General features: G+C 44.9%; 1 protein-coding gene across 1 annotated transcript in view; it reads left to right on the top strand.

Moving 5' to 3' along the window:
* The window catches only part of LOC126184433 (uncharacterized), a 133,012-nt gene extending 115,920 nt beyond the window's left edge, over positions 1-17,092 (top strand). The window contains exons 4-6 of the mRNA XM_049926825.1: positions 8,270-8,394; positions 14,682-14,852; positions 17,047-17,092. Of these exons, the coding sequence (XP_049782782.1) occupies positions 8,270-8,394; positions 14,682-14,852; positions 17,047-17,092 (342 nt within the window). The remainder of the gene's footprint in view (positions 1-8,269; positions 8,395-14,681; positions 14,853-17,046) is intronic.
* Positions 17,093-17,838: the final 746 nt, after the last annotated feature.

Below are 17,838 nucleotides of genomic sequence, written 5' to 3'. Positions count from 1 at the left end.
ATAGCAAGTTTGGACGTCCCAGAAGAGATTGAGTGGAGCACAAGGAGTGTGAAGCACAAACAGCCACAAGCCGCCGTTAAGCCTGTGTTATGTAGGAAAGTAGAGCATCTAAAGGGAGTAGAAAGATAGCACATTGAAAAGATGCTATTCAAATTTGAGTATTTATTCTTCCACATGGTCTGTTGCCAGCGACACTCGTGACTTAACATCGAATACCAATAGGGTATGAAGCACGGGTGTATTGGAAAGCACAGCGCATACTTAGATATTTGCAACCAATTATGGAGGATTCTATTACCCAGCGGTTAGATGATGGAATAACAGGAGAAGTAGTGGTCCATGGGGTGCAGGAATCATGGTTGTACCAAAGAAGTCTACACACTGATTCGGACAATATACATTCTGCCATGATTACTGTCACCTGAACAGCAAGATCATAACAGATGGCTCTGAGCACTATGCGACTTAACTTCTTAGGTCATCAGTCGCCTAGAACTTAGAACTAATTAAACCTAACTAACCTAAGGACATCACACACATCCATGCCCGAGGCAGGATTCGAACCTGCGACCGGAGCGGTCACCCGGCTCCAGGCTGTAGCGCCTAGAACCGCACGGCCACTCCGGCCGGCATCATAACAGATGAATGCCCCATTCCCAACATAGCCAAGACCATTTAGGATTTCAGGAGTGGTTACCATCAGTAATTTTAGGTAACCAGGGGCACTATCAGTTCAAGGGAATGTCGACTGGATTAAAAATGTGTCTGCAACGTTTCAGAATTTATTGGACGGCGTGTTGAGAAGTCTGAAACCACGCCAGTGTCTAATTTACTTCGATATAGCTGAAAAGGAAGGAAAGTGGATACGAATCAATGCGTGAGGAATCTCGTAAAGTGTGTACAGCGTGCTGACTTGAATCGTAAGCGAGTGACATTGCAGAAGCTACTGGAACCATCAAAATCATTTCAAATCCTTCTGGTTGATGTATTTGGAAAGTTCAATCATATGCCAGAAGGAAAGTGATTCGTATCAACAACAACAGACCACTATTCATGGTCAACGGAGGTGCTGCTGTGCTGCACCAGTAGGCAACATAGTCGCACAACCAATAGTTAACAACTGGATGTTGAAGTTTGGAGTGACAGGTACAATAATCACCAGGGTACGAGTTTCATGTCAGACTTGTAGAAGGAGCTGTGTCAGTTATGGTATGGAAACAAGTTAAGGGAAATGTTAAGTTACTGTGTGAATTCACTTCACAGCAACTTCAAAAGTACACATGAATACAGCGTGGTGTATGGTCGGAAAATTCCATCACTGATCAATTTCATATGGACAAAGAAAGGTAAATATGGAGAGTCAGTAAATGAGTTTAGTATAAAGAAGGACAATGAGTGATGTTATCCAGTCCTTACACTTCAAAATGGAAGATGAATAAGTCCATCACAATGTATCAAGGACCTATCAGGTTATGGAGACTACTTCGGCAGTCAACATGAGCGTCTGTTACCAAGAAGAACAATAGTACATGTTGGACACCTACGACCTTTTGGAGAAAGTCTGGAGTCGATTCCTGGAATTTCAAGGGCAGAGCTGCGGAAGAAAGTAAGTAGAAGGAATATGAGGAGGGGACAAGAAGATGTGGTTAGGCCTGTCCACGAAGTATGGTATTTCATAAGATTAAGAAGATGTCGGATGTTGGTCAAGACTTTGTTTTGGATATGTGTTTGCGCATGTATAGGATTGAAGCGAAGAAGTTATGTTAGTGTAAAGATTTTTCTGTTACTTTTGTTGTTTGTGAATGGATGTTCTAGTGACAACAGCCCTCTGACGAGAGATGTAGGGTGACATTTGTTCCTTTCCTCAGGTTGCCTTACGTCAAGGACAATAATGCTAGCAAAGCGAGGCATAGTAACATTGCAGTTTGTCTCCAGAACAAGGTCAGAGAAAGCACAGATCGGGCCTGAGTTAAGCTTAATTTTGAAACCTAGAAGGAGAAACATACCCCTCTATTATCACATAGAAGCAGTAGACGTTAAAACTGAAGGAGCACGTTGTATATTCTAATTCGATTCCATTAACAGGAAGACAAGCACAGTTTAAATGTTACGCCATTCTCACGTACCCAGCAAAGTGGGGAGTTCTTGGATAATTGATGTAGGTGAGGATCTATGGGATATTATTAATTTCGGAAGATAGTAGTAGACATGCAATAACGATGGAGAAGGAGATAGAATATTGTCGAAGGGGGAAGGTCACGGGGTGTCCGACCAGGATAATACAAACCATTCTGAGTACATGTGTGGTACAATTATTCTTAGCCAGACAGAAGGAACTAGATTGTCCGAGGAATATCGTGGAACTCAGACTGCATTTCCAGCAAGCAGGTTTTCAGTTGGATTTGCTCCATTTATGATGACTTGGTAGTAATGGACAGTTCCTACAAGCTGTTGAAGCTCACGAAGGCCAGACGGACTGAACTTAAGTGACGTGGGGTATTAATCAATGGGACTGCGTGCGACATAACAGGGCCAACCTTCCATCTACCAGCCAGATTACGGGGATCATGATTCAAATGGCTGTGAGCACGATGGGACTTAACATCTCAGGTCATCAGTCCCCTAGAACTTAGAACTACTTAAACCTAACTAACCTAAGGACATCACACACATCCATGCCCGAGGCAGGATTCGAACCTGCGACCGTAGCGGTCGCGCGGTTCCAGACTGAAGCGCCTAGAACCGCTCGGCCACACAGGCCGGCACGGGGATCATGCAACTGAACACCTCACAGCCGCAGTTGGAATGGGTCAGATATACATTTGGAATTATTGCCAGCACCGAATATAACATCCCTACATCAAACTCTAGAACCCGACTTCATCCATTCCCTGAATCGATTCATTGCCGCACAGGAAGGGCACATTTCAGTTATGCAGTTAATACAGCAAGTATTTGAATTTAGGTAAGGACAACGACACATGACAGTGATTTTGAGTGTTGTAATCCCAAGTGCCATAGTGCTTCTAACTCTGCTGTGCGTAGCTTTTATTCTCTTGAGGCAGAGAGCCGACCGTCAGCGTGAATCAACAATAGTCCAGATTCCAATAGACTAAATCCCTAGAGCATAAGAGCTAGTGAAAGTGTAATCTTGTAGTGTGAATGTGGAAGAGATGTAAAAATTTATATATGTATCATCATGTTTGACATTCCATTAATGAGGTGGCTGTTATCCGGGTGTCATGGTGTGGGGATCCATTAAGTATGACTTCAGGTCACATCTCAGATGTAAACTCCGTCCCAGGGCCAGGATCCAGGATATGAAGGACCAGTTACAACAGGCGTGTCTTACTTTCCCTTAGGAGAGGGTACACTCATAGGAGAGGATACAACGGCCTTATAATACCCTTCATAACAGAAGCATCCAGGCCAGAGAGAGTGCAACGTCATACTGATAAGTTCGCTCATATCGCCAAAGTCATTGTAAATTTTACTTGATATTGTCATCACTGAAATAACATCAGATAGCCTCTCAACCTGTGTAGTTTTATTTCATTTTCTCCTTCCCTTGTCGATTTTTTTAACGAAGTATATTTAGCTTATTGTCCTTTGCATCAAATGGTGTGAAGTTTAATGTTCGCGTCACCAGCAATGGACACCATTTCTACTTTGCAGGTGTAAGGCGGAAGGACATTTGTATGTTACAGTAAGAACAAGAGTAGTTCCAATATCGAATCCTGTGGAAAACCAGAAATAATTTGTGGCGTCTCAGAAGTAAGCTGGTAGTGCACTCCTGCCTCCTGTCAACTAATATGAAGTAGATTTTTCATTACTTGTAACTTGAAAGCCACAGTATTTAAATTTCTCCATATTAATATTAGTATATGCATCGTCAATGCCTTAAACGGATCAAAATGTTCTTCTAGATGAAATTTCGTCGTTCAGATACCTATTCTATTACGCAGTCTATCATTTGACGATACGTTCAGTCGAGTGACTCTTGTAGAATGTGATATGTGACCGGCTCAGAATTTCGTATTTGTTGATATCGTAGCTGTTGCTAAAAGGGCCAAAACAAAATGGCGCAGCTCATATCCACCTTAGCTTTTTACTGTGGTGCAGGCATTTCAGTGTCTACCAGGACTGCAGAGAAGAACCAGCAAACAAAGAAAAACTTAATTAAGGAAATTCATTTTGTCGAGGTGATAATTAAAACTTCATGACCGCCCACGTCCAATAGCTACATCAGAAGAACATGGTCTTAACATTTTGCTTCAAAATTTATCAACCCCATGATTATTTTTTATGTTAAGAGCACTAACTTTTTTCCTCATTTATTCGGAAAATATTAGAGTAGCATATAATTTATTGAATGCTTGTCGTACTAATTCATACACATACCGTAATACTTTTTCTTTTAAACTAACTGCACCGAGTTTCACTGTTATGTTTAGGAAGTTATTGTTAAACAGACTTGCTACATGTGTTTAGTCATGAACTGTTTGCTCACTGTCTATAATCACTAGATAATTTGGTTCGTTCAGAGACTTCCTAGTTTCCTTTCTAAATATTCGCCACACATTTCCTTGATTGCCTGTAATACTGACCTAGATATACTAGTGGCTTAGTTATTTGTGGGTGACTTTTGACGTATCTTGTCTACCTACAGGGCACCACAGACTTCATTACCATACAACATACGTGTGCATCTACTGTGCATCACGCAGCCCATTTCTCCACTTGTAAGACTACACATGGTTCAGATGTTGTCCAGAAATTTAGACACAGATTTTGAGGCTTTTTGTCATTCACTAACATCAAAAGCAGTATGGTTATGTAAACGAAATAGTGAATCTAGCGTATATTATTGACGATAGTATTGAAGAAATACTATTACATGTAATCATTTGAACCTGAGCTGTATACAAACCTGATGTTGTGTCTCCATTCATGCAAGCTAGGCTAATCGTGAAATGTTCCATGCCTCTCAGTTCCTGATATTTTAAAATTATACACTACTGGAAATTGAAATAAGAACACCGTGAATTCATTGTCCCAGGAAGGGGAAATTTTATTGACCCATTCCTGGGGTCAGATACATCACATGATCACACTGACAGAACCACAGGCACATAGACACAGGCAACAGAGCATGCACAATGTCAGCACTAGTACAGTGTATATCCACCTTTCGCAGCAATGCAGGCTGCTATTCTCCCATGGAGACGATCGTAGAGATGCTGGATGTAGTCCTGTGGAACGGCTTGCCATGCCATTTCCACCTGGCGCTTCAGTTGGACCAGCGTTCGTGCTGGACGTGCAGACCGCGTGAGACGACGCTTCATCCAGTCCCAAACATGCTCAATGGGGGACAGATCCGGAGATCTTGCTGGCCTGGGTAGTTGACTTACACCTTCTAGAGCACGTTCGGTGGCACGGGACACATGCGGACGTGCATTGTCCTGTTGGAACAGCAAGTTCCCTTGCCGGTCTAGGAATGGTAGAACGATGGGTTCGATGACGGTTTGGATGTACCGTGCACTATTCAGTGTCCCCTCGACGATCACCAGTGGTGTACGGCCAGTGTAGGAGATCGCTCCCCACACCATGATACCGGGTGTTGGCCCTGTGTGCCTCGGTCGTATGCAGTCCTGATTGTGGCGCTCACCTGCACGGCGCCAAACACGCATACGACCATCATTGGCACCAAGGCAGAAGCGACTCTCATCGCTGAAGACGACACGTCTCCATTCGTCCCTCCATTCACGCCTGTCGCGACACCACTGGAGGCGGGCTGCACGATGTTGGGGCGTGAGCGGAAGACGGCCTAACGGTGTGCGGGAAAGTAGCCCAGCTTCATGGAGACGGTTGCGAATGCTCCTCGCTGATACCCCAGGAGCAACAGTGTCCCTAATTTGCTGGGAAGTGGCGGTGCGGTCCCCTACGGCACTGCGTAGGATCCTACAGTCTTGGCGTGCATCCGTGCGTCGCTGCGGTCCGGTCCCAGGTCGACGGGCACGTGCACCTTCCGCCGACCACTGGCGACAACATCGATGTACTGTGGAGACCTCACGCCCCACGTGTTGAGCAATTCGGCGGTACGTCCACCCGGCCTCCCGCATGCCCACTATACGCCCTCGCTCAAAGTCCGTCAACTGCACATACGGTTCACGTCCACGCTGTCGCGGCATGCTACCAGTGTTAAGGACTGCGATGGAGCTCCGTATGCCACGGCAAACTGGCTGACACTGACGGCGGCGGTGCACAAATGCTGCGCAGCTAGCGCCATTCGACGGCCAACACCGCGGTTCCTGGTGTGTCCGCTGTGCAGTGCGTGTGATCATTGCTTGTACAGCCCTCTCGCAGTGTCCGGAGCAAGTATGGTGGGTCTGACACACCGGTGTCAATGTGTTCTTTTCTCCATTTCCAGGAGTGTATATTCAGCCTTTGTCTGACATTAAGGCCATACAAGAGAATTTTGATGCTGTTTGGATGCACCAAAATTCGAATTCAGTACTTTGCGTACGTAATAAAAAACGATACTTCTATACTTTGTGTACTCGCCAGGGTAGCCGAGAGCCTAATGCACTGCTTCCTGGACTCGGGTAGGCGCACTGGCCCCAGACAGAACCCTTCCGGTGGATTAACGGCGAGGGCCGGTATGCCAGCCAGCCTGCGTCTGGTTTTTAGGCGCTCTTCCACATCCTGCTAGGTGAATACTGGACTGGTCCCCATGTTCCGCCTCAGTTACACAACTCATAGACATTTGTAACACGTTCGCACTATTCCATGACTTACACTAGACACAGACATTTGGGGTACACTAATTCCATCCCGGAGGGGGGGGGGGGGGGCGGCAGGAAGGGAATCCGGCCACCTTCTGCAAGTGACACTGCCAAATCGATAGTAACAAGGCCGACCCCGCATTGCAGCGGGAATAAGGCCTCAAGGAAATGATGATGATGACTTCCCTACTTGATGTACTGCAAACAGATTAATTTTCTTAGAGTGGAGCTGAGATTCCCGTCGGGCCATTCTGGTGCACGTTTTCCTTAGTTCTTACACATCACTTCAGTACAGTGCCGATATTATGTATTCAACAAGAATACAGGGAATTTCTTTCCCCGTCCCTCTCTAGCTGAGTTGGTCCTCCATATGTAATGAACTCCATATCGACGAGATGTAAAACATTAAACATTAACGTTTACTCTCCATTAGGAGTGTTTAGGTCCAGCAGCTATGATGTCTGTCTTCGTGCCTCATTTCATGTACTGAAGGAACTGTATGCGAACCAGACCTTAAGCAACTCTTCACTGCTCGTATTTTAAAGAAATCGGCTGTGCCTTTTGAAAGGATTCATCCCGGCGGTCACCTTAAATGACTTAGGGACAACAACCGAAAATGTAAATCTGAATGGTCGGACGCGGATTTACACCGCCATCCTCCAGAACACAAATCCGGCGTCTTACCATTGCCTTAGCCACCTCCCTCGTTCCGATGTAACGAGTAGGTACTGTGGTTAAAGTACTGCATTGGGATTAGGGAGGAACAAGGTTCAAAACCCCATTCGGCAATCCAGGTATAGGTTTTCAATGGTTTCTCTAAACCGATTATGTCGAATGCTAGGATAACGTCACTGCTAACAACCTTCCCCGTCTCTCACCAATAGAGCGTGTGCTCCGCCTCTAATGACTTCGTCGTCGACGGGACGTTATACTTTGATGTGCCTGTCTCTCTTGTTTTATGACGAGGTCCATAGGGCAGAATATTGAAAGTGTTACGTAACCCTCAACATATGGTAACTCTGTTCTCTGTAGAGTTTTCTTTATTGTGGTTGCTTAACAAGGCCATTAATGTGAACAAGAAGCAGTTTTTTTTAATAATGTTTACATTACTTCTTTGATTAAGGTAGGGAAAGTCCTTAACGTTACAGTAATTAAATCACGTAATTTATTCAGACATGTGAAAAGTTCATTTCGGTGGGACAGATTCAGCAATACAGTTGCTGCAGAGTGTCTTTAAAAACAAACCATAACGATTTTCCTACTGAAGTACAAAGATAAGGCTAATGAGGAGTAACTAACAGTTCATCTAAAAAGTGCTGTCATACAAAGTAATCTGTCAATGAAATTAAGAATATAACTATAAATAGAGAACCATATTTTCTTACTTTTGTGTCATTAAAGTTGATAAAAGTATCATACATCACGCAAAAAACTTTTATTTCATAGATGTCAATTACAAAGTTTCTATTATTTAAAATTTGCAGGTAACCAGCACTCAAACAGACAATCTACATGAAAGACTTGTCAGCGAAAAAGAGAAACATCTAGACCCACTTGCGAGATTTAACTACGCTCTTTTCTTGCACCTGAGAGAGGTGTACAACTTCACGTGAGTGTAATTTCGATATAAATTATATGTCATTAGCGTTAGACTACAGAAAGAGTTTATTTCGGACATTTGATTATAAATGCGCTCACCTACATTTTCTTCCTCGTACGATCCTTACATCGGTGCATATCCTTAGAAACTGCTCAAAAAACGTTTTGCACCACTTGCACATCCGCAAAAGTGTTTCAGGTCGTATTCGAGAGGACTAGGGAATGAGAGACTTGTGAAACTAAAAAAAAAAAAAACATTAGCGTGACATAAAATCAAAATTATAACTAAAATAAAGTTAGTCTATTAGAAAGTGGACATTATAATAAAAGTCTGCTGTTGGGTAACATTCAACATCGTGTTGCCGCACCCCGTGCTTCGCAAAATGCTTGGACCCTTCTTCGCACACATTCCACAAAGTGGTCAGGTCGTTGCTGCTAAAGGCCATCTCGCTCGCCGACAGGTGCCCTTCTGAGGTCACCCAGTGGGGTTTTTCCCGAGGCACCCTCAAGGTTTTAATTGGTCCCATACAAACTCAAAAGGGTTGATGTAGATGCCATGGGCCATTCTGTTCGACTGAATTCTGCTATTTGAAGGTTGTTCACGAAGTGGGAGCGGTGTGTTCATTCTTTACCGCCCTGAAAGATACACCTATTGCCGAAACGTTGACTGTAGGGCTGCACACTGGGTTCAGGGGTTCTATCCCAATACAGCGCAGCTTTTAAATCACCCTCTAACGAAGACAGGCGTCCTACATCTGTAAAAGATACTGGCACGAAACATGACTCCCCACCTCGTTGTTCAAGCTGTGGGAGTGCATACCTGAGACGTGCTTTGACAACTGGTCGCTTACTCACTGTTCTATGATAATTATCAGTCGTCAGACAAATCCTGCACTTCTCTGTGAAGGGAACGCGAATATACTGAAGCAGGTTTAATTCGTACTGTCTCCTTGCCCGTCTCCTTCACCCACCGATGGTGGGATTGTTGTTTGTAACGGACGCCTAGAGACCAGATTGATCGTGTGTTGACTGTTACGTATGGTCTGAAAACGCACAGCCCACCCAAAAGTGCCTTCAAATGCAGCGTGCTGCTCTGTTGCAGGCGCCTCGGCGTATCAGCAACCCATGATTTGGAGGCGGTGATTATCATCTGGCGTTTCTGACTGTGGGCGTCTACTACAAGGCATATCTTCATTGTTTTGTGTCTCACGATAGCGGATGAATGCGCAAATTACTTCACAGTTGTGTACGCCAATTCGGTGGCAGGTTCCGGTGCGGATAACCTCACTTGCCAAAAAATGACATTGAGCGTACCTTCGAGTCATGTTAAAAGACTGAACTCGGTTCCCAAGTAGCATTGTCCAGTTCACGATTAGATGCACAGCATGCTCTAGTTAACTGCACTGAGAACTACACTGAGAATACAGCTATAGTTTCACATTCACTATATATGTGAATGCACATAGTAATTTCCTATGATCAAAAGAGTTTTGAGAAAGATGTTCTCGATTTTTTTTAAAAAAAAAAAAACAACCTACACCTATCGTGAGGGAGGTTCAAAACTGTTTCGAGTAGTTGACTGTGCTTGTTTAACATATGTTACGAAAAACTGTGTACATCACTCCATTTGAAAGTCTCATCTTAAGCTAATTCACTTTTGGTCATATAATTAAACTTCTCTAAATATCATTTGGAAACGATAATAAAGCTACATTTTAAAATTACATTTGTGTCACCAACTATAGACGATGGTTGGAATGCGGATTGAAGGACCAGAGAAATTCTTAAAGACATGAAATTTGACTGAAACTCGGTACTGATGAATTTATTCAACAACTCACGTTATAGGTCATACATTATGTTTATAACCAGTCACAGAGCCGCAACGTACTTCAAGTGGACTGACATACATCTGGATTTATAGTAGTCGTAGCGATGAACACAGAGCTCCTTGGGGCCTAAGGAAGTGAAATAACTGCACAATGAATGACTTGCTGCGTGGACGATAGAGTAGAAAACCAACAATGGAAATAACCAGAGAGCTTACTGGGCGCATTGACCATGGCTAATAGATACACGCATCTCATGCCTCACATGCCGTCTGGGGCTGTGTTCGAGATCTTCAGAAGTTTTCCTGTTTCCCCAGCAGTACGAAATGCTGAGTGCTACAGCTGCTGTTTCTTTTGTAATGATCATATCTTAGATGAACTATATTGTAGTTCTCACTGAGAGATATAGCGTTTTTTCGGTTTCAGATACCTGTATATTCAATCTCTTGGTCTCCTCTTTACAGTTATCGATTTCGGAGCAAAGTAGTGTAAACTTAATGGTACATTACGTTTTAGTGTGTCTAGTCGAGATGATGACTCCATTTTTCGCAGAATATTTACACTACTGACCATTAAAATTGCTACACCAAGAAGAAATGCAGATGGTAAACGGATATTCATTGGACAAATATATTATACGAGAGCTGGCATGTCATTACATTTTCAGGCAATTTGGGTGCATAGATCCTGAGAAATCAGTACCCACAACAAACACCTCTGGCCATAATAACAGCCTTGATACGCCTGGCATTGAGTCAAACAGAGCTTGTATGGCGTGTACAGGTAGAGTTGCCCATGCAGCTTCAACACGATACCACAGTTCATCAAGAGTAGTGACTGGTGTATTGTGACGAGCCAGTTGCCCAGCCACTATTGACCAGACGTTTTCAATTGGTGAGAGACCTGGAGAACGTGGTGGCCAGGGCAGCAGTCGAACATTTTCTGTATCCAGAAAGGCCCGTACACGACCTGCAACATGCAATCGTGCATTATCCTGCTGAAATGTAGGGTTTCGCAGGGATCGAATGAGGGGTAGAGCCACGGGTCGTAAAACATCTGAAATGTAACGTCCACTGTTCAATGTGCCGTCAATGCGAACAAGAGGTGACCGAGACGTGTAACAAATGGCACCCTATACCATCACGCCAGGTGATACGCCAGTATGACGATGACGAATACAAGCTTCCAACGTGCGTTCACCGCAATGTCGCCAAACACGGATGCGACCACCATGATGCTGTAAACAGAACCTGGATTCATCCGAAAAAATTACGTTTTGCCATTCGTGCACCCAGGTTCGTCGTTGAGTACACCATCGCAGGCTCCTGTCTGTGATGCAGCGTCAAGGGTAACCGCAGCCATGGTCTCTGAGCTGATAGTCCATGCTGCTGCAAACGTCGTCGAACTGTTCGTGCAGATGGTTGTTGTCTGGCAAGCGTCCCCATCTGTTGACTCAGGGATGGAGACGTGGCTGGACGATCCGTTACAGCCATGCGGATAAGATTCCTGTCATCTCGACTGCTAGTGATACGAGGCCGTTGGGATCCAGCACGGCGTCCCGTATTACCCTCCTGAACCCGCCGATTCCATGGTTCAAATGGCTGTGAGCACTATGGGACTTAACTTCTGAGGTCATCAGTCCCCTAGAACTTAGAACTACTTAAACCTAACTAACCTAAGGACGTCACACACATCCATGCCCGAGGCAGGATTCGAACCTGCGACCGTAGCGGTCGCGAGGTTCCAGATTGTAGCGCCTAGAACCGCTCGGCCACACCGGCCGGCACCGATTCCATATTCTGCTAACAGTCATTGGATCTCGACCAACGCGAGCAGCAAGGTCGCGATACGATAAACCGCAATCGCGATAGTGTACAATCTGACCTTTATCAAAGTCGGAAACGTGATAGTACGCATTTCTCCTCCTTACACGAGGCATCATAACAACGTTTCACCAGGCAACGCCGGTCAACTGCAGTTTGTGTATGAGAAATCGGTTGGAAACTTTCCTCATGCCAGCACGTTGTAGGTGTCGCCACCGGCGACAACCTTGTGTGAATGCTCTGAAAAGCTAATCATTTGCATATCACAGCATCTTCTTCCTGTCGGTTAAGTTTCGCGTCTGTAGCACGTCGTCTTCGCGGTGTAGCAATTTTAATGGCCAGTAGTGTAGATGACTGACCTACTCAGCTTTCTCAGTTTTGAGAAAGGAAATCTCCTGTGTACTCGCCGCCTGCACTAACACCAGGTTATGAAGCATTTTTGATGTCGTACCTGTATTTATAGCCAAGTTCCTCTGCAGACCCAATGTGCATTGTATCTCGATATATTCAACAAATAATAACGGGTTTGTGGTCAAAAAGGACTCCCCATCAGTTGGAGTACAAACTAAGAACCGAAGGATGTATTTTTCATCATTTCTTTTCAATCCAGTTTCCTCCTAGAGTATGGCCAGAGAAGGGAAAGTCGTGGAAACTGAAACGGTCTGTTCTCTCCGATGAGGCTGCTATGGTCTTGTGACAACCAGTGTGGGAAAGTTTGTACCCTACAATGCAGATCATCCGCCATGGTTGCCTGACATGGAAACCATTGCCTCGAGTCCCCGTACTCCAGACTCGTCGGGCACATACATCTCAGCATGCACCCTGAGTTTTCAGCTGTGGCACAAATGGCATGTTCCCTATTTTCGACCCCCTATACTGAAAAAATATTCCACTTGGTCTTCAGGATTTAGCGACACTTCTGCGAACTCTGTTTTAGCCCATTTGCTGGTGTTTTACTTCTTTCCCAGCTCAACTAACTGCAGGTCCCTAATACACTGAAATGCGATATTCCTAAATAAGAAGCAGTAGGAGCAGTTGGGTTTCTAAGATCCCTGTTATTGTTATTTAGCCAAACTTTGTGTAGCGAGAAGACACAGTAGTAGTTGGATTTGATGCAAAACCAAACACATTGACAGAGTTCTCGGAGTCTACTGTTCCCAAAATTCTTTTAATAGGACCAGAATATCGACGTCCCAGGAAGTTCACACGAGGCAGCAGGGCCTCCAACAATCCTACTACCAGCTTACTAACTTACGCGGGTTTTGTCCCATTTTAAAGAAATACACCTATTTCAGTGTTTCCTGGCTACAAAACCAACAATGTATTATCATTCGATCATTATGATAAGACTTCAGAACTCACGTAACTTCACTGTACGACGTTTAATTCATTACGATTGCTTTAGGCTCTTTAAACGTTATGTGGATAGAACAGGTGACTTCCTAATAACTGGATGGCCTGCGCTTAGTTACATCTTAGTGGGGATTCAGGAGACTGGCCAGGGTAGATCACAAAACCTAGTCTAGAAGTTCACGATGGACAGCTCTAAGTACCCGTAAGGTCTTGGCAGATAGTTTTATGGGGAAAAATTAATTTTGGGGTCTGTGTTGGCATGTGATTACTCTTCAGACTGATAAAGTGGATCCAAAACATTGAAGAAGCTCTCGGGCTTGAGATAAAACAGCTGTTAACGAATCTAGTGGAACTCTTCGAGAAAATATGAGGTGGTACAGTGAAAACTTTATGCGATAAATTACTGAAAACAACAACAGTATGCAGAAACCAAAACAGAGTCTTATTTTCGAAAACATTAAATTTCGTCAATTAGAATGGCTGGTATCACAGCATCTACCAAAATAGCGAAAAGTTTTTAAAAAATAAAAAATATTAAGATTTCTTTAAATGTTCGCACAGTTCAAGAGATAAATGAGTAATACAGTCAGTTAATAATGAAATATCCGAAGTAATTCCAACTAAAGTGTATAGCCATTAAAAGTACGAACAAAAGAAAAGGTGCCATAAAACGATGATGATTCGATAGAAATGATTAAAGCTAGAGGAAAAGTAATACAACGGAATTTTCAAATTATTTATAGAATTTCTGCGGGAGAAGACAATTCTCCAAAACTGAGTCAATGCTGTAATTATTGTACTACTCGAGAAAGAAGATAAACTAGACATAAAAAGCTATACACTTCCTCTCCAAAATGTACAAAATATTCACCAAACTTTTCCCACTACCACGTAGATAAAATACTGGATATTAATCAAAGAAAGGCACAAGCTGGCTTTTCTCTTGTTTCATCCTTTAGAGATGCAAACACAATTTGACATTATGTAACATTAATACGACTCAGAAACAAAAATGATATTACGCATAAGACTGACCGTTAATGGTTAGCAAATGACGTGCGTTAATAATATTTTAAAATTTCTTCTGGCAAAATCACCCGTCCCTAGTACACTCGTGATTTGCAACAACTTATCCCCAATATTCATAATTTCTGAGCAATAATACCCGACTTCAGTAAATGAAAGACAGTTGTCATCCACGGCACTATCACAAATAGCAATATTCTCAATCTAAAGCAGAAACATTGTCTGTACCTGCTCGAGTCTTATCTATACTTTGTTGCAATCTATAGGTTCAGCGTCCAAGCAACACGGTCTTGGGGATACAAGACGAAAGCAGGGCGATTTGATGGTATGATGGGAGTGATACAGCGAAATGAGGCCGACATTGGAGCCTCCTCTGCACTTATCAAAAAAGAGAGACTCGAAATTGTGGATTATGCTGGCCACACTTGGAAATTTTGGTACGTTCACTTTTATTAATTATACCTAAATATTTCGGTTTACAACTGAATCAAACACTGATTGTTATTCTAATTTCTCTCCACTTTAGTAATTATCTAATCAGTTTACATAACAAAGTAGATATTAGTTTACTATCAGCTATTGTTGTAACACCATTTGATAATCATTCTAATTGACTAAGACACGAAATTTAGTCTTGAAATCACATTAGTCACGTGATCGTACATCAATATCAGTGAACCGTAAAGCACTGTAAGTAAACGTGAAATAAATTATTTATGCCAAGCAAGGAAGATTAGTGCTTACCATCCCATCGACGATCTGATCATAACTGGGCTAGGATTGTGGAAGGATGGGGAAGGAAATTGGCTGTGGTCTTTTGGAAGGAAACATTGCGGCGTTTTCCGTAAGTGAGTAGGGGCGCCCAAGGAAAGCTTAAATCCGAGTGGCTGGAGAGGATTTGAACCACTGTTCTCCCGGATACGAGCACAGAATCTTAAAACAGCGACATCTCGCTCAGTCATTTATGCCACAATTGACCACTAACGATATACACATATCATTAATTGTTGTCATCAACACATTTACATGATCGGCAGTAAATCAGTATTTTTTGACATCATTATTTACTTTCACTACTAACTACTTACTGTTCATAGAAGCACTAAATCAATAGACTGCAAGATCACCATACGCTAGGCTACATGGACGGTTCATTAATACTTACTGTCGGGCAATAGTTAATGAATAGTTGCTGACTGACCCTGTTCCATATACACTCCTGGAAATTGAAATAAGAACACCGTGAATTCATTGTCCCAGAAAGGGGAAACTTTATTGACACATTCCTGGGGTCAGATACATCACATGATCACACTGACAGAACCACAGGCACATAGACACAGGCAACAGAGCATGCACAATGTCGGCACTAGTACAGTGTATATCCACCTTTCGCAGCAATGCAGGCTGCTATTCTCCCATGGAGACGATCGTAGAGATGCTGGATGTAGTCCTGTGGAACGGCTTACCATGCCATTTCCACCTGGCGCCTCAGTTGGACCAGCGTTCGTGGTGGACGTGCAGACCGCGTGAGACGACGCTTCATCCAGTCCCAAACATGCTCAATGGGGGACAGATCCGGAGATCTTGCTGGCCAGGGTAGTTGACTTACACCTTCTAGAGCACGTTGGGTGGCACGGGATACATGCGGACGTGCATTGTCCTGTTGGAACAACAAGTTCCCTTGCCGGTCTAGGAATGGTAGAACGATGGGTTCGATGACGGTTTGGATGTACCGTGCACTATTCAGTGTCCCCTCGACGATCACCAGTGGTGTACGGCCAGTGTAGGAGATCGCTCCCCACACCATGATGCCGGGTGTTGGCCCTGTGTGCCTCGGTCGTATGCAGTCCTGATTGTGGCGCTCACCTGCACGGCGCCAAACACGCATACGACCATCATTGGCACCAAGGCAGAAGCGACTCTCATCGCTGAAGACGACACGTCTCCATTCGTCCCTCCATTCACGCCTGTCGCGACACCACTGGAGGCGGGCTGCACGATGTTGGGGCGTGAGCGGAAGACGGCCTAACGGTGTGCGGGACCGTAGCCCAGCTTCATGGAGACGGTTGCGAATGGTCCTCGCCGATACCCCAGGAGCAACAGTGTCCCTAATTTGCTGGGAAGTGGCGGTGCGGTCCCCTACGGCACTGCGTAGGATCCTACGGTCTTGGCGTGCATCCGTGCGTCGCTGCGGTCCGGTCCCAGGTCGACGGGCACGTGCACCTTCCGCCGACCACTGGCGACAACATCGATGTACTGTGGAGACCTCACGCCCCACGTGTTGAGCAATTCGGCGGTACGTCCACCCGGCCTCCCGCATGCCCACTATACGCCCTCGCTCAAAGTCCGTCAACTGCACATACGGTTCACGTCCACGCTGTCGCGGCATGCTACCAGTGTTAAAGACTGCGATTGAGCTCCGTATGCCACGGCAAACTGGCTGACACTGACGGCGGCGGTGCACAAATGCTGCGCAGCTAGCGCCATTCGACGGCCAACACCGCGGTTCCTGGTGTGTCCGCTGTGCCGTGCGTGTGATCATTGCTTGTACAGCCCTCTCGCAGTGTCCAGAGCAAGTATGGTGGGTCTGACACACCGGTGTCAATGTGTTCTTTTTTCCATTTCCAGGAGTGTATTTTGTCTTGCTAACATATGTAGTGAGAAGGCGAGCTAGAGCAAACTCCTTATCCACTGAGTAATGAAGGACATTTGGATATTTCACATGGCGTGCTCAGGTGTTGCAATACAGTCTAAGACAAAGGTCGAATAAAGCAAAGGCATCCGCATCTACTATCAAGGTGTCAGAATGGTCCATCGGCCATTGACGCTGTTAAATGCCAGCATGCCGACTCAGAATGGTGAGCTGGGTGTTGGGTGAGTGAAACCAGTTCCCCTGAAATCAGAAATGCATCGACATCAGCATCATACTTTATTTAGCAAGAATTCGTACAGCAGCCGCAGACGGCGTCTCGACGGCGTGCGATGACTCCAGGCGGCGGAGTCGACCTTAGCAAAACATAAGTCGGCGTGTTTGGTGACAGTCGGCGCAAGCGACTTCAGCAGAGTCGTAGCATCAGCGGCCTTGACGCAGTGGTTGCGTCAGGCATTCCTACGGTTGCCAGACTCATTTACTCCAGACAGTGAGCAGCTCTTGTGGTAGGTCATGTGTAAGACGCGCCCAGACACCGACTGCGAACCCAGGAGCCATTGGAGTGCCCAGCAGGACCCGGCTGACAGCCTGGAGGAGACGCCAGCTGGAAGGTGCCCGTACAGACACCGGCAGCAGCAAGTCTAGGAGCAGCCCATACACCAGCAGTTCTAGCTGTAGATGAGTTTGGGTGACCCACATCGGGCCATCTCACGTGGAGTACTTCTCTGTGTAAGCAGCGGTCGAAGGCACGGCAACGAGTATTTATGGAA

Source organism: Schistocerca cancellata, chromosome 4 (assembly GCF_023864275.1).
Source record: "Schistocerca cancellata isolate TAMUIC-IGC-003103 chromosome 4, iqSchCanc2.1, whole genome shotgun sequence".
NCBI lineage: Eukaryota > Metazoa > Arthropoda > Insecta > Orthoptera > Acrididae > Schistocerca > Schistocerca cancellata.
Note: the sequence above shows the minus strand (reverse complement) of the source record. Positions and strands in the feature narration are given on the sequence as shown.